This window comes from Gossypium hirsutum, chromosome D03 (assembly GCF_007990345.1).
Source record: "Gossypium hirsutum isolate 1008001.06 chromosome D03, Gossypium_hirsutum_v2.1, whole genome shotgun sequence".
Lineage (NCBI taxonomy): Eukaryota > Viridiplantae > Streptophyta > Magnoliopsida > Malvales > Malvaceae > Gossypium > Gossypium hirsutum.
The window spans coordinates 48472829-48495733 of record NC_053439.1 but is presented as its reverse complement, the minus strand read 5'-3'; the positions used below and the strand labels follow the sequence as shown (position 1 = coordinate 48495733).

Sequence of the window (22905 nt, the reverse complement as noted above, 5' to 3'; positions counted from 1 at the left end):
TTTTTGACATGTTCTTCTTTAGCTTAATTTTGAGTTGGATGGATAAGGTAGAATAATAATTTCTAGTCAGTTTAAATAATTAAATCCTGTTGTTGTTTCTTTTGATGTTGTCAAAGACAACATTTTATCTGTCTTGTTAAAGTTACTTTCAGACTATTTTGGGTAACAGATAAACATGCTGCCGGCAATGGAATACAGCTAGTACTAGTGCGCCAAGCTTCTTGGAACATCAGATTCTAAAGATTCTTATTTTGGTATTCCAACCGACCCAAAATTTTTAATTAAAATTTATTTGAATTAAAGTAAATTTTAATTAACTTGGAAATTCACACATCATGATAGTCGTAGTTGTAAAATATTATTTAAATAAAAATAAAAAATACCAAATTTGAGAGAAAAATCTCATTATAATGAAATAAGTTATAATATGACCGTGTTAGAAAATCTTATTAGGTCAATCACCATGCAAAAGAATTTTGATTCATCAAGATGATCTCGTTGAAGTATTGCATGGCTTCAAACCTGTGGACCATACATGATCTATGTATGACTTTCTGCGTCTCACAAGGACTATGTAAATTACTTTTTATGACCCTTATATGACCTCAAAAAGGGAGACTCTTGTTCTCTCAACACAAAAAATACAGAATACCTATTCTTTTTCTTTTAGAAGATCATTTACGATTCTTGACCTTCGATCAAACGGCCATCAACAGTCAAATTAATATTTGATCAGCAACACAACTCTTATAACAAGTACATAATTATACTTTTAGCCATCAACAACCGATATAAAAATAAAACCTTTATGAGGTGATCTTAAAGTTCAAAATTACAACCAACTCCTTTTAACTATTCTAAAAAAAAATCTATTATTAAAAATATAGAATTCAACTATAGTTAATTATTTAAATAACTTTAATTTTACAATTTAAATTTGAGCTTACCTATTTATTCAAGTTGGATTCAAGAAATTTGAATAACGTGAACTACTAAATTTAAAAATTAAAAATTTAATTAATTTTTTAAAATAAAATTGGATTTTACTCCTTTTTCTTAGTATCTAACTGCATATTGATGTGTCACATATCTTCAACCACATCGAACAATTCAAACAAGAATTCATTAGGTATCCAATGTCCAAAAATTGTTGTAAAAAAACACAAAATCTTTTGTTTGTGTTATAAAAACTAGGTGTGTGGCGGCTGTTAGAAACTTAATTAATGGCGGTTAAAACTATGGCATTCCATATTATAACATGAAGTGCAAAATGTTTAAACTAAATAACTTATACTGCAAAAAGAAAAAAAAGTTCGGAAAATGGAGTTCTATAGGATCCTTTCAGCTACCTTGTTGTCTCTGCTGTTTCTTACATGCAATGGTGATTGATTTTTCTAGGAATAATTTCATTATAGTGTTAATTACACCAGATATCTCCAAACTCTGGTTTTGGTTTTAAATTAGTGCCAAATTTTAATATGTTTTAATTGAGTATTCAAAGCATCAATATTCTATCAATCGAAATAATCTTTCAACTTAGTTGTCAATTTAAGCATTTAATGCTAGTTAAACACATTAGACCCAATTTGGCTATACAAGCATGCACGCGTTTTAGATATACTCCATATAAGATTTGAGCTGGTGTTAAACGCTCAATCTAATGGCTAGTATGATGGAAGAACCCGGTTGATACTTTCAGGACTCAATTAGAATATTTTGAAGTTTAATGACCAGTTTAGAATCTTAACCATAATATGAGGATGTCTTGTGCAATTAACCCTTTTTATTATACATAGTAAATAAAATGTAAGCTAAAACTCTCTTGTTTCAACTGTTTTCTTGTAGCTTCTAATTCCAAGTTATTCCGGGAGTATATCGGTGCGGAATCCAACTCGATGAAGCTCTCCGACGTGCCTATAAACTCGAAAGTCGAATTTCACTTCATTCTGGCCTTTGCAATTGACTATACCGATGACAATCATCCATCACCTACAAATGGGAAGTTCAATGTATTTTGGGAAACCAACCACTTGGGTCCAGGCCAAATTGGCTCATTTAAAGGTAGCAACTCAAATGTGAAAATTGCTGTTAGCTTAGGGGGTGATAGTGTAGGTAGTGGCAAAGCCTTTTTTGCACCTAAATCAAAGACATCTTGGGTTCAAAATGGTGTTTCTTCACTTACTTATATGATCAATAAGTACCATATCGACGGCATCGATATCGACTACGAACACTTCAAGGCCAGCCCTGAAATGTTTGCAGAGTGTATTGGACAGCTTATAACAATCCTGAAAAAAAGTGGGACTATTTCATTTGCTTCAATTGCTCCCTATGAAGAGATTAATAGCCACTACCTAGCTTTGTGGAGGAAATATGGGCACGTGATTGACTATGTAAATTTCCAGTTTTATGCCTATCATAAGCTCAGTGTTTCCCATTTTATAAGTAACTTCAAAAAGCAAGCCTCTAATTATGAGGGAGGCCAATTGTTGGCCAGCTTTGAGAGCGGTGGCGGTGGCGGCCTAAAACCGGCTAATGGTTTTTTCGAAGCCTGTAATGAGTTGAAAGATCAAGGAAAGCTCGGTGGCATCTTTATATGGTGTGCTGAGGAATCGAAAAACAAGGGGTTTCAATATGAGAAGAAATCTCAAGATCTACTTGCTGCATGATGGACGTTAACACAGGGTCTAATTACTACCGTTTTTAATGTAATAATCATGGGAAATTCTGTTTTCCAGAGCATTGTTTAAGGTAATTTTCATGCAGTGATTAACATGATAACTTGAAAGCAATTAGTATTTCAGGGCAGCAGCTGTTATCTTTTGATATTTATTTTATGGTACCTTCACCATATCCATTGCTGCACAAAAATCTTATGTTGTCCCCAATTGAATATAAAGTCCAGGTTGACCGTATCCAATTCTTAAAAAGAAAAAATTTATGTAGTCCCGCATTTTTCATAAAAGCTCAGGTTGATAGAGTTGTTACTGTCAAAGGGTTCGGCCACTCATCCAAGCCTGGCCCATATTTAAAACAGAATTAATTTTTTATTCAAAATTTATTTTTCGAATTTAATATTTTTGTTAGAATTCTCCTAAACAACAGGTAAGATTTTGAGCTTGAATAGATAATCGGCCCTCGAACAGTCCTACTTGAATGAGATATGGAGGTTCCACATGTATTGTATTTAACAACCCATATGAGCTAAAACCTACCCGAAGGAAGACGTACCCTATTTATACTCTAGGAGTAGGACCAGAACTATATAGAATTTGATATCTCATTGTTCATACTTAATATTCACGTGACAAATGACATTGACAACAAAGGCCTTTAACACATTAGTTGCGATATTACTTCCTCACCCTCAATCACCAAAAATATCTTCTTTGACTGGTAAAAACTAGAAGAGATGTAAGGTTGACGAGTCAAAAATGAAAGTTTAGCCATTTGGTTAGAAAATTATAAGAGTTTAAGGATTTTTATGATTTTTTTTTCTTTCCATAATGTTCTCCAGCTGATATTTCTCCAGTCAATGCAGATTACTGTGGTCCAAACCATTTTGCAATTGGACCTTTTTGTTTGATCAGAATTCTCTGATCCTTAGTCTTCATATTGTTATTGTTTGAAAATTAAAAGGTTAAAGCAAACTTGGCTACTATATATGTATGTGTATATATATACACATATATCTGCATAAAATTTTCTCTCAATAGCAGCAATGGAATTTCACAGGCTTCTTTTCACTTTTTTCATTTTTCAAGCTCTAATTATCTCCCAGATATCAATCCTATGTACCGCAAACTCAAAGCTTTTCAGGGAATACATAGGAGCTGAGTTCAAAGATGTGAAGTTTTCTGATGTCCCCATTAACCCAAATGTTGATTTTCATTTCATTCTCTCCTTTGCCATAGACTATGACACCTCAACTTCTCCTTCACCCACCAATGGAAAATTCAATGTGTTCTGGGACTCCACCAATCTCAGCCCCTCCCATGTTTCTTCCATCAAGTCTAAGCATCCAAATGTTAAAGTTGCAATAAGCCTAGGAGGTTACACTGTGGGCAGTCAATTTGCTTACTTCAAGCCTTCCACAGTCAGATCCTGGGTCGCCAATGCTGCTACTTCACTTACAAGCATCATAAAGAAATACAATCTGGATGGAATCGATATTGACTACGAACACTTCCAAGCTGACCCTCAAACGTTTGCAGAGTCCATAGGGTTGCTCATAAAGGCCCTCAAGAGGAATAAGGTAATCTCCTTTGCTTCTATAGCTCCATATGCTGATAATGAAGTTCAGAGACAGTACTTGGCCTTGTGGAACAAATATGGGGACATCATTGATTATGTGAACTTCCAATTCTATGCATATGATAAAGGAACCACCATTCCACAGTTCTTAAGTTATTTCAACAACCAAAGCTCCAATTACAATGGTGGTAAGGTGTTGGTGAGCTTCCAAAGTGATGTGAGACGTGGGTTAACTCCAGAGGATGGGTTTTTTGATGCCTGCAATATGCTTAAGAGTCAGCAAAGGCTTCATGGTATCTTTGTATGGAGTGCAGATGACTCCAAAGCAGATGGTTTTATATATGAGAAGCAATCCCAGGAAATATTAGACTAACTAGTTATGCTGCCCTATGGGAAAGATGTAATGAGTTAATGTAGTTTAGGTACCAAAATATATATAATTATATAAATGTCATGTAGTTTATATAAAATTTTAGCTGCCGTTTGACAGTTATAACAGAAAAAGAAACTATCTTATCTGCTTTCATTTCCTTTATATATGAAAATAAAACCCTTGCAATTGAATTACCTCACAATCAAGAATTTTATATCCATTTTCACAAGTTCCATAGCAGGTAACAACTCTCACAATCAAGAATCTTATATCCGTTTTCTTGTTGCTTTTTCTTCTTCTCCATTTCCTTATCCCTCTCAAGCCTCATCTTTGGGTGTTTTGTTTCTTGGACTCAGCTCAAACAATCAAACGTACATCATTTCCACGACTTCTTTCTTCGGTTCCAATGGCAGAGCCGGAGCTGAAGCTGAAGCCGGACTCGGACTCGGAGCCGGAGCCGGACTCGAAGTCAGACTCAGAGTTGGAGCTGAAGCCGGACTCGGACTCGGAGCCGAAGCCGGAGTCGGAGCCGAAGCCGGAGGTGGATCCTCCAAACAACGTTAGATTTGACATGAATGATGGAAAGCGTATCTTCATGTGCCGTCGTTGCAGAAACCACCTTGCCACCTGGGAGAACTGCAGTCATTATGTATGAAAAACTTACCTTTCTTTGGAAATGAATATATTTTATCAAAATCTGATTTCTTGTATGAATATATGTATATTCCCTTTATAAGTAGTCATCTTTAACTTGAAACTGAGGTGCAAAATTCTTACTTATCATGCAACATTACGTGCTCTTGCCCACTTACTGACAAACTTGCTTACTTTGAATCAAATTCTTAGATAGGTGGTGGGAAGCAGCCTGGATATCTTTGCTACCCCGTGTAAGATACTTTCTCACTGACCAACACCAAATTATATTCATTCCATCATGTAATAAAGTACAATAACTACAATCTAACCTTTGTGCTTGTTTGATATTTACAGTGTCAATGTGAAGACCGATCATGTATCGTCTGTTTGGTTTCTTTATAAATTTCCGGTGGTGAATGTCCATTGCAATGGATGCGACACACACCTTGGAGAGAAATTTGTAAGTTCTTCACATGTTATTTTCTGGTATGGCTTCATACTTTATATAAAATTAACAAATATGGTTTCTTTCTTGCGCTTACTATCTGCAGTTTGCACTTAGTAGCCCCTACTTTGAACAAATGCACGGAAGTATTTTGCTTCATCCGTAAGTTTTGTTTTTTCCTTTTCCCTTGAAATACTGAATCATATTACGAAATAAGGCTACTGCAACGAAATTAGAAGGTTGATATTTGAATGAAAATGGGAGTTGCAGGGACCGGATACTGCTTTGGGATGGAACAAAGGAGTATCATCCACCCTGGGAGAACTGAATCCCTCGGGTCAATGTTCACTCAGAATGCAATTTCTACTAGGAAGACAACTGCTGCTGCTTTTCCTTTTCCTTTTTAGTTTACAACTTTCTAAGGGTTCTCTGAATTTTGTCATCAAAATACTGTAAAATCTGAGATTGGTTGTATGATTGCTGTTGGGTTTGGTAGTTTGCATGGGATTGTGCAGATAAAACAAGGATTTTATAGCCAAAGCCAACAATTTGTGAAGGCAAACTAATTCAAGTGAGCATCTTTGATGTGCTGTTGAACGTGGTTGATATTTGCTAGCATACCCCTGCAACAAGAAAGAGTAACAACAGTTAAAGAAATATATACATATTTGACGTTTGCATTTAGCCAGCTTCATTTATATTACTGCTATTTTGTGATACATCTCCAGGGCCGAAATAGTAGCCTACTTGTTATGATTAAGGGTGGGTTTGGATGGGAGATTGGGTGCGGTACGGTACGTTTAGTTTACTTTTTGTCTCACGCTACAGTATCGCTACAGTATCTAATCTCACCGCCACCGCTGTTTTTACACTAACCGCAAGTAAATACACCGCCCATTCAAACTCACCTTAAATATCCCAGATTCATAATTGTAACAGGCAAATTTTGCCCGACCCACTAAACAAAAATAATAACAAAATAAATAGAACTAAATAAATAAGAGTCCAAAGTCCAATTACAGTAATTGCCTAAATATAAAAAATTAAAGCCCAAAATATAGCCCGATACAAAACCTTAAAACCTAATTATAGGCCCACAACCAAAATTATCTCTCAGTAAAACTAAAAAACCCTAATCCTATTTGTGCCGCTGCCATTGGCCACGTTAGCACTCCTCGTCCTGAAGCCTGATGCTCCTTGGCCACCATTTCACCAAAATGGCCAGCGCAGACCTCTTTTCTCGCCGTTGACTATGCGCCAATACCTGCAAAAAGGACGAAGAAAAGACAGAAACAACAAAGAGATAGCATCAAAGAAACAATAGCGAAACATAAATAATAAACAATGTAAATATTATGGCTATAAAAGCCATGAAAATCAATGTATTTTAAGAACACGCAATCAGATATAAAAAAAAAGAGAAAAGAAATAAAAAAACAAGATTTCGAAAAGAATAGAAAGGTAGTCTTTTATTTTTTTCGTTTAAAAAGATATAATAAATAAATAAAAAAAAGGAGAGGAAGGGTTCTCACCTGCCGTTCCACCTTCCGCCGCTGTCAAGGATCACCTCCGACACCCTGAATATCTCAGAACCCATTAGGGTCCCGATGAGGGTCTGATGAATGCAGCGAGGCTGAAGGTTTTCCTTTGCGTTTTCTTTTTCTTTTTCTTTTTGTTTTTCTTTTATTTCAAAAAATATTCTGTTTAGATATGGGGTTTTTTAGAAAAGGGACTACAAGCAATTTTTATTTTTCAGCCACAGTGGAGGCTCGTCGGTGTCGGGGTCAAATGTGGGAAAAACTAAGAGAAAAAGGGAGAGCTCTCGATTTTTTTTTTAAAATGCAGACCTAATGAATTTCTTTTAAGGATTTTTTGGCTTATATAGGCAAGGCTAAACGACGTCGTTTTGGCTAGTGTTCATAAGTCCTAAAATGACATCGTTTTGATACGACCCGATTGCCAACTTAAGACCCGGCCCGAACCGTGCTAGATCCGCACGTTTTTTACATGGGGGTCTAATTGTTACATGGTCCTTTCGCTTTTACAGTTGGTTTCAATTAGGTCCTATTTTATTCTTTTTATTTTTTAAATTTGACCACTTATTTAATTTATTTTTATTTTGGTCATTGGGCCATTTATGGGAAATAGACATCCAAAACGATGTCGTTTTGAAGCCAACCCGGAGACCTGACCCGATCCGTCCTAGGATCCGTGTGTTTTTTGCGGTTATTTACGACCCTGGTGATTCCGCTTTTGGGCTCTTTTTCAATTTGGTCCTAATTCTTTTACTTTCTTTCTTTTTAGATTGTACCGTTTAATTTTATTTCATTTTCAATTAGTCCCTCGACTTGCCAAAGGAATGGTGCGATTAGTAGGGTTTGGGATATTTTCCCAGTTAGTCCCTCCTCCTTTCCGCGTATTTCACTTTGATCCTTTATTTTGTTTTATTATTTAATTTATTTATTTTATTATGATTTACACTTGTAATTTTATTTAAATTTCGATTCACTCCTTTATTTATTTATAATTGCAACTTCAACCTTTCATGCATTTTTTTATTTTACTATTATTTACTTATTTATTTATTTATTATCGCCTTACTTTTTATTTGAAAATTTATGTTGTTCATATTTGTACATTTTTCGCTCATTTGTACTCATATTATTTATATTTACGTTCGTTATTAAGCATCTTTCATTTTTACTTTTTTTTACTTATTTTAAATTACCTCATTATTATTATTATTATGTGATTATTAATATTAATTATAATTATGTTATTATTATTATAGTATTCCTTATTTACTTATTATTTATCATTCTACTCACATATCTATTTTAAATTATTTCATTATCACTATAATCAACATTAGGTTTAAACATTTATTCATTTGTATATTATGCCCGAATAAGCTAAATGCACATACCTTAAGTGTTACGTTCGTGTTTTTTACACGATGTATAAAAAAGGAAAATTTTTAAACCGAGGCAATGTTCATTAGTTTTGGAATTAGAAGAGTCATGTTCCTAACTCACGAGATATGACTTCTTTCTAAAACCGAAATAATCAAATACCCATTTCAAAAATATAAAAACGAGATTCAAGTAACGATCAAATGACATTTATTCTTGATTTCGAGGATTTAAGGCATTGTGTCCTAACTTACGGGACATGATCCTTCCTTTTTGATTAACTTGAAATAAGCCATTTTTATGAAAATTAATTTAGTAATGTTTTAATGCAAAAAGGGATCGTGTTTTAAACTCCCTTCAAATTTTCAATTCTCGACACTAAGACATCAAGTAATCAACTAGGTACCAATTTTGGGCGTCACGAGGGTGCTAATCCTTCCTTGTGCGTAACCGACTCTAGAATCCATTTTCTAAATTTTGTAGACCAAAAGTCATTGTTTTAATAAATCAAATCCTTTATTAAAACGATCTAATTACGAGGTGACCCGATCACACCTCATAAAAAGGATTGGTGCCAACTCCCATTTTTTATTTTTTAAAATAAAAGTCGATTTCAAAAAGATTTTAACAATAATTATGGCAACGGCAAACAAACTCTTTCTTTATGACCTCTCCCTCCCTTCAAACATTTGTATTCTGCATTCTAATGCCTACATAATAACCTTTTTTACGATACTAGTTCTTCTACTCAAAGCCTACATCACAGCACCAATGGAGTTTCCCTTTTCATTTTCCATGGTTTCTTCCCTTGCCATATTTCAGCCCAAGCAGCTCCCGTGAATTCGGACCTTTTCTGAGAATACATAGGAGCTGAATTCAACAACACCGATGTTCCCATTAATTCAAACATTGAATTCCACTTCATACCCTCATTTCCCTTCATAATTATTACTATTTTTACTCAAAAACTTGCCCACTTACTGGCCAACTTTCTTTGAATCAAATTTTCAGGTAGGTGGGACGGTGCCTGTATTAGTCTATCGGAATCCCTAAGATACTTTCTCATTCAAGAGCATTAATTCTATTATGTAATAAAGAAGAATAAATTACAATTTAACCTTTGTGGTTGATTGATATTTATAGTGTCAATGTGAGGAATGATCCTTTAACGTCTTATCGGTATGGCAACAGACACCTTGGCGAGCATAAGGTAAGTTGTTTACATTTTTCTTATTGTGTGCCCATATACCTTTAATAAAATTAACATATATATATTCACCTTGCGTTTACTGTTTTCAGTTTGCAACGGATGGAAATTATTTACTTAATCCGTAAATTCTATTTTCCCCTTCAAATGCTGAATCATATCCAAAATAAAAGCTGCTATAATCAAAATAGAATATTGGGTTTTGAATGAAAATGGCTGTGGTTGCAGGGACGAGTTGATGTATTGGGATGGAAGTCCGTTGCAGCCTGCGCCCACCCAAACTGGCACTGCTTTTTGAATAATCAGCAAAATATTGTAAATGTGACATTGGTAGTATAATTGCAGTTGGATTTTATAGCCAAAACCAATAATTTGTGCATCGAAACTAATTCAACTCAGCATATTTTGATGTGCCCTAAAACACAATTGATATTTCTTTAGCATATATGTTGCGAGATGGCAAATTATGCATTGGCGAGCACATATGGCAAACAACACAAATGATGAATAGTCCAAGTGTAAAGTCACATGGTCGATTGTCCATATGCGAAAGGGCATGAGGAAAGTTATTACACGACAGGTTTGGAGGATTGTCTAAGCACATTGGTGAATTGTCTAAATGCAAGTATATTTGTGGACAGTCAAAGTGTGAGCTGTCCACCGATAAGGTGAACTGTAGGATGAAGTGCTAGCTGGCTTCTTAGAGCAGAAAATTGATGTTTTTGGTTTAATCTTTTGTTTAGTTCTTTTGTTAAGATACTTAGTTAGGAACAAACTAAGTTGATAATGACTAGATGCGTTTAGATGCTGATTTCCATAATCAGTTTGTGTACAAGTTAAGTTTTCTTATTTTCAAGATGTTAGTAGGATTAGTTGAGCTCTTGGAAAGTCAAATGATATATATTGTAATCTTTTGAAATGAAAAAGGAGAGTGTTACAGATCAATTCATCTTGCTAGTTCTTTGTCTCATTTTTTTTGCTTTTATTCTTAGTCTAAAAACACCAATAATTAGTATCGAGAGCCAATTGATCATTGAGGGACATTGTTTCTGCTTGTATGCCTTCATCTAGCTTCTCACCACCTCCACCTCTTATTTTCACCGATGAAAATTAACACATTTGGATGGTAAAAATGAAGACTTATCTTCAAGCCTTTGACCTATGGGAGGTTGTGAATACTAGTATAGAGCCACCAACTTTGAGAGTAAATCCCACCATTGCTCAAATGAGACAACATAATGAAGAATGTGCAAAGAAGCATAAGCAATGTCTTGCCTACAAAATAGTGTGTCAGAAGTCATTTTTACAAGAAGTATGACTTGTGATACTCTTAAGCAAGCTTGAGATAAGCTGAAGGAGGAATTTTAGGGTTTGAAAAAGACCAGGCAACAACAACTAATCAATCTCAGAAGATACTTCGAAAACCTCAAGATTAATGAGACTAAGACAGTAAAGCAATACTTAAGCAGAATCATAGCAGTGGTCAACCAAATCAGGCTGCTAAAGGACCAATTTAGTGACAGCAGAGTTGTGGAGAAGATGATAACCACACTTCCTGAGAGATATGAATAAAAAACATTCTCTCTTATGGACTTGAGGAATTTGTCAACCATCTCACTTTCAGAACTGAACAATGCCTTATATGCTTAAGAGCAGAGAATAGCATCAAGGCAAGAGGAGCATTTTGAGGGAGCTTTTCAAGCTAAAAGTAGCTTGGCCATGCCATGTTGAAAAGGTGTGCAAGAATAGAGGGCAATTACAACAGTAACTATATAAGCAATATGCTTAGGCACAAACAGTTGAAGTGGATCAAGAAGATTTAATGTTCACTGCCTCATGTCCTACAACCAGCGGAGATGGAAAGCACTGACTTGTTGACAGTGGTTGTACAAGTCATATGACCTCAGATGTTCTTTTAGTTCTTGATATAGATCAAAATTTGCTAAGTGTCAGTCAAATGCTCGATGGGGATATTCTGTGGTGTTCAAGAATAATAGATGCTTGATTTTTGATCCTAGTGGTTGTGAACTTATATTAGTGACTATGTTTGATAGAAGCTTTGTTGTAAATTGGAATCTGACAACTTTTGTATCCTATGTTAGTTCGCCAGATGAAACAAAATTGTGACATAGGAGAGTGGGACATCTTGATTGTAGATCCTTAAGTCAAATGTCTAGGGACAAGTTGGTTGAAAATTTGTCAAAAATGATAAATCATGAGGATGTTTGTGAAGTTTGTCATATAGGAAAGCAATTTAGACTTCCTTTTCCAATCAATAAAGCTTGGAGAGCCAATGAAAAATTACACTTAGTGCATAGTAATACCTGTGGACCTATGAAGACAAGTTTGCTAAATGATAGTAAGTACTTTGTCTTGTTCATTGATGATTGTACAATGTTCTGTTGGGTATACTTTACGAAGCATAATTCTGAAGTGGCTGATATCTTTCTCAAATTTAAAGTTATGGCTTAAAATCAGACCGATTGTAAGCTTAAAAGGATCAAGTTAGATAATGGGACAAAATACACTTCAAAAATGTTTCAGGTGTTTTGTGAATAGGCTGGAATTCACCATTAGCTTAGCAATGTGTACACTCTACAACAAAATAGAGTGTGTGAGAGGAAAAACAGAACTGTGATGAACATGAATCGATGCATGTTGTTTGAGAGTAAGCTGTCAATTTTTTTTGGGCAGAGGTTGTAAACATTGTAGTTTACTTGCTAAATAGAATGTCAACTATAGCTGTTGAAGGGAAGATTCCATTTGAGTCTTGGTTTGGGTTCAAACCTTCGGTTTCTCACCTAAAAGTGTTTGGTTGCACCTGTTTTGTTCATGTACAAGTGGAGAAAAGAAACAAGCTCGATAGAAGATCATAGCTTGAGATTTTTTTAGGATACAACAGTGTCAAGAAGGGTTATAGAGTTTATGACATTTCTCCGAGAAACTTATTGTAAGCAGAGATGTAAAATTTGATGAAGGAAGAATTTGGAAATGAGATGCAACTGAAAATGAGATACTCGAACAGGGAGAACTTGAATTGGATCCATATTGCATTAAAAATCAAACTGGAAATGTTGCATTTGATGATCCAATAAGAGGGTCCATGCCAATTATTGAAATCTATCAAATGTATAATATGGTAGTGTTAGAACCAGTTACCTTTGAAGAAAAAAAACAATAAGTTGAATAGAGAGATGCTATGAAGAAAGAGATTTTTATGATCAACAAAAATGAGACATGGGAGCTGGTAGAGACTAGTTCATAAGAAAGTCATTAGGGTCAAATGGGTGTTCAGAACCAAAATGAAAACTGATGGTTCTATCAACAAGTTTAAGGCTAGATAGGTTGTTAAGGGGTATAATTAACAATTTGGTGTGAATTTTACTAAGACCTTTTCCCCTGTAGCAAGGTTAGATACCATAAGGCTGCTATTAAACTTACAGCTCAAAAGAGTTGGAGAATACATCAAGCTATTGAATCTTGGTTGGATGCTTGCTTTACTTGACTGCATCTAGGCCAAATATAATGTTTGCAGTAAGCTTTTTGTCGAGCTACATGCATTACAGCAATATAATTCATTACAAAGCTGTCAAAAGAGTTTTGATGTATGTAAATGGAACATTGAACTACGAAGTGAATTTTATGAAGTCTGAAAAGCTTAAGCTACTCGGCTACTCAAACAATGATTGGGCAGGATCTACTGAGGACATGAATAGTGCCTTTGATTATTTCTTCACTCTAGGGTCAAGTATATTTTGCTGGAGCTCAAGGAAGCAACAATCAGTAGCACAATCCACAGCTAAAGTAGAGTATGTTGCAGTCGTTCCAGTTATCAACTAGGCCATTTGGCTAAGAAACTTGTTGAATGACTTGAACATAAACCAAGAGGAAGGAAAAAAGGTCAAGTGTGACAATCAGTCTGTTGTTGCAATTTCAAAGAATCCAGTATTCCATGGGAAAATGAAACACTTCAAAACTAAGTATCATTTTGTGAGAAGCGTGAAGCAAGCAAAAGAGGTAACATAAGTTCACAACAGTTCACAAGATCAGTTAGCAGATATTTTGACAAAAACTCTTAGGAAGATGAAGTTTGAGAAGTTGAGATATGATATTGGAGTTCGCAGCATGGAGGCCATTGAGGAGTGTTGCGAGATGACCAACTATGCATTGACGAACAACACAAATGGCGAGCAGTCCAAGTGCGAAGTCACATAGTGGACTATCCATATGCAATGTAACACACAGTTGGTGGTTTGTGTGGGTGGATTGTTGGCTAAGTATAAACCAAGGGAGGCTGATTTACGCCCTATCCGTTAGGTTAAGTTAGTATTGGTTGTCGCGCCATGATTGGCGGATTGTTTGTCTAACCAAGTATGTTTGTAAAGACTTAGTTAAAGGTTTGTCTTTTGGCAAAGTGGAGGTTATTGATCTATACGTTTTGACGTGGTCTATGTGGAGAACCCGCCAATCAATGGATTCTCTTGGTGAGTTTTTTGTTGGCGGACCTTTTTTTTAGTATCCATCAAATGGTCTGTTTTATTTGGTATGTAGAGTCCGCTACTGGTGGATTGTTGGACCTGATATTTTTCTTTGTGAGCGCGGTGGGTAAGGCTGCAACTGTGGAACAATTTACCATGCTTGCTTGTGAAACATGAGCATACTGTTCAGTTTTAGTTGGTTACTTGTTAAAACCTAGTTGTATTTGAACTAGAGTACTGTAAATGACAACTTGAGGTGTTTAGGTAGCTGAATGACTTGTTTAGTTGGTTACTTATGAGTACAAGAAAGGTGTACCACTTTGATTAGTGGTAGTAGGGATGTTTGGTAAAAAGGAATGTCTATAGATTGATATGTCGGCCACCAAGGGGTGCTAAATCAACTTTAATTGTTGACCACGTGTAAGGTTATTCCGAGAGCCATGTGGGCTATAAATAACGATATGGCTAATGTAGTGGGGTTTTTTTTCTTTCTTCTGCTTTGTTCTTATTTTTGTACCTCGATAAGAAGGAATAACCTCGTTAGAGAAGAACTAGCGAGTGTCCAAATAACAAGTAAAGGCTGTGGAGTGTAGTGAAAGACTTGTGGTGAAACCAGCTTCTTTTAGATCTTTTGTGAGTATCCAATTTGTATGAGTTTTCTGTGAGTCTACTATGAGTCCCTGTATACTGTTAGTTTTTAGAATGTCATAGTTAAAGGTTATGAATTTAGATAAAATCATCTCATTTGAACATGGTAAGTTTTTGTATGTAACTATTTGCATGTGCATGTAAGTGATAAGAAATAAATACGACTTCCTTAGTGTGAAAACTCGATACCCAGATATGATGGGCCACTGGTAAGGCATGTTAGTTGTTATCAAGATTGGCGTATGTCTTGGGTTACTGGTAGGACATGTTAGTTGCTAACCAGCCTAACGTTATGGGTGATGCTATCAGTAGGGCATGTTAGTTGTTAATCATGACAAAGAGCCATGATCTTGTGAGAAAACACGCATATGCACGAAATAGCATGGACTAAGAAATCTGTTATGATGTATAAATATGGGGTCCGAGGTTAGCACAAGGAAGGGCATGGAAAATGGTAAGAAAATATTAATCTGGATTTGTTGCATGTAATGCATGTGGTGTACATTCGAAGTGGTGTATGAGATCGCCAAACAGAAAAGTTGATTATATAGTTGTATCGCATGCTATTATTGCATGATAAGTATCAAGTCTTAATCTTATTTAATATGTATTAGACAAAACGTATATGTTAGTTATAGTGTTTGGCATATTCTGTCCACCAAAATAGAGTTATACTCAGTAGGTGTATAGATGCCAATCAACCGGTATGTTTGAGATGATAGAGTAAGTGTAGGTAGCTTTTGTGAAGTATTTGTTCTGTTGATGTTAATGAAATTGTTCCATGAGAAAGTAGTTGTGAACTGTATTTGAAAGATGATAGAGCCCACTAGGGGATACTATCTGCTAGGGATAGGTATCTGCCATTGTTGTATGTAAAAGGGTATAAGCCCAATTGCCTCTACGTGAAGTTTGTTGACTTATTGTTATTTATATATGTATATATACATTCATTTAATATTGTTCATGGAGTTTGATTAGAAAGGGTTGAAATTTTTTATTTCTGGAGCTCACTAAGTTCTTTCGAACTTACTCATTTTCTTTTTCTTTTTCCAAGTGGTACCTCCACGCAAAGGGCTTATAGAAGGGACTCAACCAGAAAAAACACCTTTTTTTTAAGCCTCGCTTATGTTTTGTAACATGCATATGTATATTTTGGGGTGGCATGAAATATCATTCTTGTATTTTGAAATGATGTATATGTTTCTTACTATGAATATACTTTACAATATGTTTGGCGCACCCTGAATAACCTATTTGGTGAATAGCATTGAAGTACCTTACTTTGTCAATTATGGTTCAATAGTTTCAACTATTTTATTACGGTGAATTGTCAAATGTTTTCCTATGTTTTTCTAAAATTATAAAAATAATAAATAAATCAAGTTTAAGCCTATTTTCTATTGTAACACCTTAGACTGCCAACTGGGGGTTGGGGTGTTACATGACAACTGCCATGTGGAGAGTTCTTACACGACAGGCTTAGAGGATTGTCTAAGCACATTGGTGATCTATCTAAATGCAAGCATATCTACAGGCACTCAAAGTGTGAACTGTCCAACGATAAGGTGAACTGTAAGATGTAGTGCTGACTGGCTTCTTAAAGCAGAAAATTGATGTTTTTGGTTTAATCTTTTGTTCAGTTATTTTGTTAAGATATTTAGGAACAAACTAAGTTGGTAATGACTTGATGTGTTTCGGTGCTGATTTCCATAATCAGTTTGTGAAAAGTTAGGTTTTCGTATTTTCAAGATGTTAGTTGGATTAGTTAAGCTGTTGAAAAGTCAAATGAAATATATTGTAATATTTTTAAATGAAAAGGGAGAGTGTTACAGATCAATTCATAATGCTGGTTCTTTGTCTATTTGTTGCTTTATTTGTTAGTCTTAAAACACCAACAGTATAGTAGCTCATTTGTCCTGGTTTATTTATCTTTCTAAAAGTTGTGTAGGAAATTGGAGTGGAAATCTCATTAAGAGTGCAAATTTTTTAGTATATAATTTTCTAATTTCATCATTTCTTCTTATAATAATTATTACTATGCATGCATTTATGTAAACAAAAATATCACCATTCCAGAATTTCAAGTTTTCGGGTCACTATCTTTAGCATACTACTCATTTAGACCAATGGGAAATTCAATGTGTTTTGGGATTCCATCAATTTCAGCCTCTCCCAAGTTTTTTTTCCATCAAGTCTAAATATCCAAATGTAGAAGTTGTATTAATCCTAAGAGGTTACGCTGTGGGCAGTCAATCTGCTTATTTCTAGCCTTCCCCCAGTCAAATCATGGGTATCTAATGCTGTTATTTCACTCACAAGTATCACAAGCTGTACAAAAAATTTCCCACTAATATTTCTTTATTATCTACTTTTATAAAGAGAGTGCTTGAAATATACAAGTCCAATAACCGATACAATGTACAAGTCGACATTGCATTCCTTATATTTGAAACAAGCTACATATCTTCAAATATGTATGTGTATGTATATAGATATATACATATTTCCATTTATACAGAAGCTTAGTGTTTTGCAGTTAACAGAAAAGGATTTTATAGCCAAAGCCAAACATTTTTGTGTAGGGGAACTAATTCAAGTGAGCATCTTTAGTATGCTATATCATTTCCTTTAGACTTTCACTATCTATATTTTCTTTCCTTTAGGCTTGCATAGCTTTGCTTGAATCTTTGCCTTTCGTGGGATTGCAGGAATCGACAATGTACATTTTGACATCACATTCCCCATATTTGAATCAACCTACATATCTTCGTTACCTTTTAGAAAAAAAGAGAAGCAGTTAATAGCTTCATATACATGAATGTGTTAAAGCCAGAAATTTGGTTTTCCAAAAAGCATTGAGACTTGAGATACTTGTGGATAATGTTAATCCACACTTTAGGTTTGTATATAATCTCTCTGATTTATATTGTGATCCACTTGTTCTAACAATTGGGGGTCTGTGTCATTGTCAAAATTCTATATCAAAGCTGAGTGTTCATTTTGTTGGAAAAAATAGATGTTTAGAAACTTTAAGTTATATTCTCGATTAGTAAATGTGGAGATTTGAATCATAAAATTATGATTTGATATTCTACTCCATAGGAACTTTATAATGGTATATCATATGCTCAAAATGGTTGAGTGATGAATGAGAAATTGATACTCAAAGTAAGTGTAACACCCCTAACTCGTATCCATCGTCGGAACAAGGTTACGGTGCATTACCAGAGTTTACAGAACAAATAGACAAAAATTTCAAACATTTCACATCATATATTATTCGTATCATAAACTAATCAAAATCAAACATGTTGTCCCTTATATAAGCCCTCAAGGCCCAAAATACGTATTAGAAACAAGTCGTGATTAAATCGGATGCTCAAAGAATTTTTTGAAAAACACTAAAATTTTTCAAGCTGCAGAGCTCACACGGTCGCGTGACTAGGTTGTGTGATTCACACGATCAGGAGGCACGCCCGTGTCTCAGGCCGTGTGGGCATTCAAAATAGGGACACACGGCCGTGTCCCTACCTGTGTAACTTTTTGACTTGGACCACACAGCCAAGCCAGACGCCCGTGTGCTAGGCCTGTGAGCATACTAACTTGCACAATTTAAAAGATACAAGGGACACACAGCCGTGTCACCTAGTCGTATCTCACACACGGCTGAGACACACACACCTGCGTGGACTAAAATAGGCCATTTTCCAAGCCACATTTCTCACCCAATTTGGTACCAACCTAAACACAACAATTTGCACATCAATAAGCCATAACAAGACATTCAAAACAAGCCAAAATCAAGTCCTAAACATGAAATATCACCACATACAACTAATATGCCCTTAGGCACCTCAATTAACAATTTAAAAACATGTCAACAAGTATCTCAATTTACCTAAATGACCAAATTCATGTATGCATATTCAAACCATATTTTACTTTTTTTCATTCTACCATATCAAACACATAACAAATATGATAATGCCACTTATATACACATCAAAATATACCAAACACAAGCCATTCAAAGGGCTAGTCTCAACAAAACATTTATATACCAACATTGGCCAAAATAACCTATACATGCCATTACAACCAGAATTAATTTACTGAAAGTACCAAACAAGACTGATGGATAGTGTGAAATAGCTCCGACTAGCTTCTAACCCGTATCAGCTTTCGAATTACTATAAGACATGGAAAATAACATAGAGTAAGCATTTAAGCTTAGTAAGTTCATATAAAACAGAATTTAACTTACCATATATCCATAAAATAGGTAAGTAAACAGAGAATATCTCAACCAATTTGGCCAAAAGCCTAAACACATGATCACAAACATATTAGCCATGAAAATTACATATAAAATCCAACACACATGGTTGAATTCATCAAATAATCATATTTCATATATTTCATGTAAATACCAGTAATAGTTCATATCGAACTCATATAATCTTGTAACAGAACTGTGCTCGTTGAACCATTTAGAATATCGTTGGATACACGGGTAGTACACACGAGGTGTCCTAAACTGTAATCCGCCAATTCATATACATGTATGCTCATATGAGCTGTAAACAGTAAGCTCTTCCAAGCTGAATAAAAGAAAGCTCATGTGATCTGAATAACGGGAAGCTCATAAGAGTTGAAATCGGTGACCCTAATGACATGTCATTTGCATCCTACGGATTCCTAGGGTTCAAACAGGGCTTGGTAATTGTCGAATATACAACCATTATTTATTCATGGGAATTGTACAATTCACAAACAATAATTCAATTTAACACATATAAATGTACAATTTAATTGCACGAACTTACCTCAACGAGTTTATGTAGATACGAAGACGACTAATCCAATATTTTTCCTTTGTCTCGATCTAACTCCGTACTAGGTTTAACCAGATCTATATGAATGAATTTAAATCAATTCAATATAATTCATATTTTCAATTTAGTCCACATTTTTTGGCAAAATTACTATTTTATCCCTATACTTTAAATTCATTTCCATTTAGTCCCTAGGCTCGGAAAATGAAATTCACACAATTTAATCATTACTCAAGCCTAGTCGATTTTTATACCTATTAATAGCAACCCATATATTTCATAAAATTCACTAAATTTACCATAAATTTATTATTTTTTCAATTTAATCACTAATTGATAATTTCATCAAAATTCTCTTTATAAAAGTTGTTTATCTAACAACAACCTTTCATTTTCTATCATAAAACTTCAAAATTCAAGCATACTCATCAATGGAAAAACCCTAATACTTTAATTATTTTGCAAATTAATCCCTGAACTAGCTAGATTAAGCTACTATGCTCTCTAAAACATAGAAATCATAAAAAACGGGACAAAAATACATACCTAATTGAGCAAAATAAGCTTGCTAATATTTCAAGCTTCCATGGCTAAGTTTTCTCTCTTTTTTTGGTGGTTGATGGTGATATTTGTTTGTTTTATTAATTTATTAAAATTTTAATCACAAATTTCCAAAATTAACCTTAATATTTCATTAAATTTCCAATGATGACAATTCATCCTTATCCACTAACCATTTTAATGGTCTATTTACTATATAAGGGCATCCAATTTCAAATTCTATAGCTATTTAATACTTTTAGCTATTAGAACTCACCTTTTGCACTTAATGCAATTTAGTCCTTTTTATCAAATTAGGCATGTAAACGGTAAAATTTCTTAACGAAATTTTTATATGATATTTCTATCATAGTGTAAACCATATAATAATAAAAATAAATTTTTTTGACTTCGAATTTGTGGTTCTAAAACCACTGTTCTGATTTGCTGAAAACGGGTTGTTACAGTAAGCCACTTGTGAATTACGTTAAGGAAAGTAGAAAGCGTAGTCCCACATTGGTTTGATATCAAATGTGGAATATATTTATATATATTAACCAACTTGGTGGTTATTGGATGACTAAACTAATGCTCTCCTTTGTGTGCTGGGGGTGCAAATCCAAACCCGTCGGGGTTGGGGGTGCACCTGCAGGACATGGGCGATGCGAAATGTTTAGACCGGTTGGGCCTTTTTATTGAGTTCATGGCTCTTTAATTCACAGACATGTTATTGATTTTTTTCCTCAATAGAGCTTATCTATTTGGAATTAAAAGGAGGTAATAGCTTCTTTAATTCAAATGCTAATTTGGGTTTAATGGCTCCTTAATTCACGGATACATTATTGGCTCCAAAATTTTCCCTACATATTTTTCGAACATTTTTCAGTGATGGACGAAGACAAGGATACTATTCATTGATCCTTGTAGCCGTGCTATTGCCATACTCATCTTGTTGTTGTATCTTGGGAGATAGTCGACCAACGTTTCTCCAGCACCAAAGAAGTGGCCAAATCTGTCTTAAGAAAACTGTGAAAACATGCCTCAGCTACTAGTTCAGTTTTCCTGCCTACCTAAGAGTATAATATTTCAATCTGGTCTTTATTTCTATTTTTTTTCCTGATTACATATATATAATAAATCCCATGTATATATATATCATAAGTTCATGCATTTTTTTCACCATTAAAATCACACAGTGTATATACTCAAAGATTCAACCAAAATTGCAAGGATTTACACAAGGAAGAAGTCAAGGTTCGCATACCATAAGTGGGGGTTAGCATATTTACCTTAGCCTGTGTACTAAAGTTTAAATGTAATATATCAAACGACTGACCTTAGCAACCATCGCTTCAACAGCCATGCTCAATTAAACTTCTATTTGCCTTTGTCCATGGTTGTAGAGGCTCCCAAATGAATTGACACTTTTCATACACATCAAACACATTACAAAGGCATTACTAATATCAACAAACACTATTAAATCAATCCAAAATCATGGATCAAAGCCTATTAACCTCTATACTGAAAACTTAACTAGTTTTTGTCGAAATAGGTGTTTAACCACTCAAACCACACTTCTAAGCTTAGACTTTATAACGCCCAAAAAATCCCTTATATATTTATTTTTGTATGATTGTGATACAAATATCTGTCAGCTTTAGTGGTTATTTATTTTGAGAGTGTTTGGGAGGTTCTAAGTTCAAGCCTTAGCTTGGGAAAATTTTTTGTTTTTATGAATAAATCCCTACCTCTAGTCAGTAGGTTCTTAATTAGTTGTTGGTAAATTATTGTCAGAATGAGACTGCTGGTCTGATGGCTAAGGTGTTAGTTGGCGTGTGAGAGGTCTAGTGTTCAAGTCCCTGCGCTAGCAAGGGGGATATATTTTTGCTAGTAGTGTGTCGTGGAGAGTTTGAGTGGAGATAAAATGCCGATGTGGTAGAGGTGTAGTGGGAAGTGAAGAGAGAAAATTAAGGGATTTTGGATAGAGAGAGAGTGTGGTGGACGGTTTTGAGGTGTTTGAGTTGTAGTAGGGGAGTGTGGGAGTAGATTCAGGGATTGAGGGTTTATCTGATTTAGTTTAGATTTTCTTTTTTCTCTCTTGTTGGAAAATTTGTTTTTCTCTCCCCAAATCCAAATTTTGATTTTTTTATGTGTCACTTTGCACATTGCCAAAATTCTCTGATCTCCCTATTTAGTCTTGTTTTTCTTTTCTTTCACTTTTGTCGAAATTCTCCTTGAATCCTTTCTTGTCGACTTTCATTTTCTTCTTTTTGTTTGCTGCCGACTACTTGTTGACTTTTTTCTTCTCTTCTCTCTCCTTTGGTTTCTCCATTAGTCCATTCCTTCTTTAATCTTTGTTGCCACATTTTGTCATCTCCGTTTTTCTTTCGTGTGTCAGTGGTTAAGGGCTGGAGCAATTCGGTTAGCGTTGGAGCAGTGTGGTTCTACTGTTACTTATTTAGTAGAATCATCAACAACAAATTGTAGGAGTGGTGACCTATCTTGCTCGGATTTGTAGTTGAGATTTGTCAGTTTTGAAGGTGCTAGTGATTTCGGAAGTACATTTTTTGTCAC

The 22905-nt window shown here is 34.8% G+C and overlaps 3 protein-coding genes, 1 long non-coding RNA gene and 1 pseudogene across 4 annotated transcripts; 4 read left to right on the top strand and 1 right to left on the bottom strand.

Annotated features, from left to right (window-relative positions):
• Window positions 1-1320: 1320 nt before the first annotated feature.
• Window positions 1321-2669, top strand: LOC107949970 (chitinase 2). The gene is made up of 2 exons (XM_016884724.1): window positions 1321-1381; window positions 1846-2669. Exons 1-2 carry the CDS (start codon window positions 1321-1323, stop codon window positions 2667-2669), a joined length of 885 nt encoding a protein of 294 aa, XP_016740213.1.
• A 1052-nt stretch (window positions 2670-3721) lies between these two features.
• Window positions 3722-4627, top strand: LOC107950303 (chitinase 2). The gene has a single exon (XM_016885118.2). It carries the CDS (start codon window positions 3722-3724, stop codon window positions 4625-4627), a length of 906 nt encoding a protein of 301 aa, XP_016740607.1.
• Window positions 4628-4737: 110 nt separating this feature from the next.
• On the top strand, window positions 4738-6386 carry LOC107950304 (uncharacterized). Its single transcript, XM_016885119.2, has 6 exons — window positions 4738-4868; window positions 4984-5276; window positions 5474-5514; window positions 5618-5723; window positions 5815-5870; window positions 5979-6386. The coding sequence occupies exons 1-6, from the start codon at window positions 4793-4795 to the stop codon at window positions 6034-6036; spliced, it is 630 nt and encodes a 209-aa protein (XP_016740608.2). The 5' UTR covers window positions 4738-4792; the 3' UTR covers window positions 6037-6386.
• Window positions 6387-6680: 294 nt separating this feature from the next.
• LOC121215560 (uncharacterized) lies at window positions 6681-8013 on the bottom strand. The gene is made up of 2 exons (XR_005911480.1): window positions 7241-8013; window positions 6681-6972 (listed from the first exon to the last, which is right to left on the bottom strand). It is a non-coding gene; the product is annotated as an uncharacterized lncRNA (long non-coding RNA).
• A 1243-nt stretch (window positions 8014-9256) lies between these two features.
• LOC107949969 (chitinase 2-like) overlaps window positions 9257-22905 on the top strand; it is an 80241-nt pseudogene continuing 66592 nt past the window's right edge.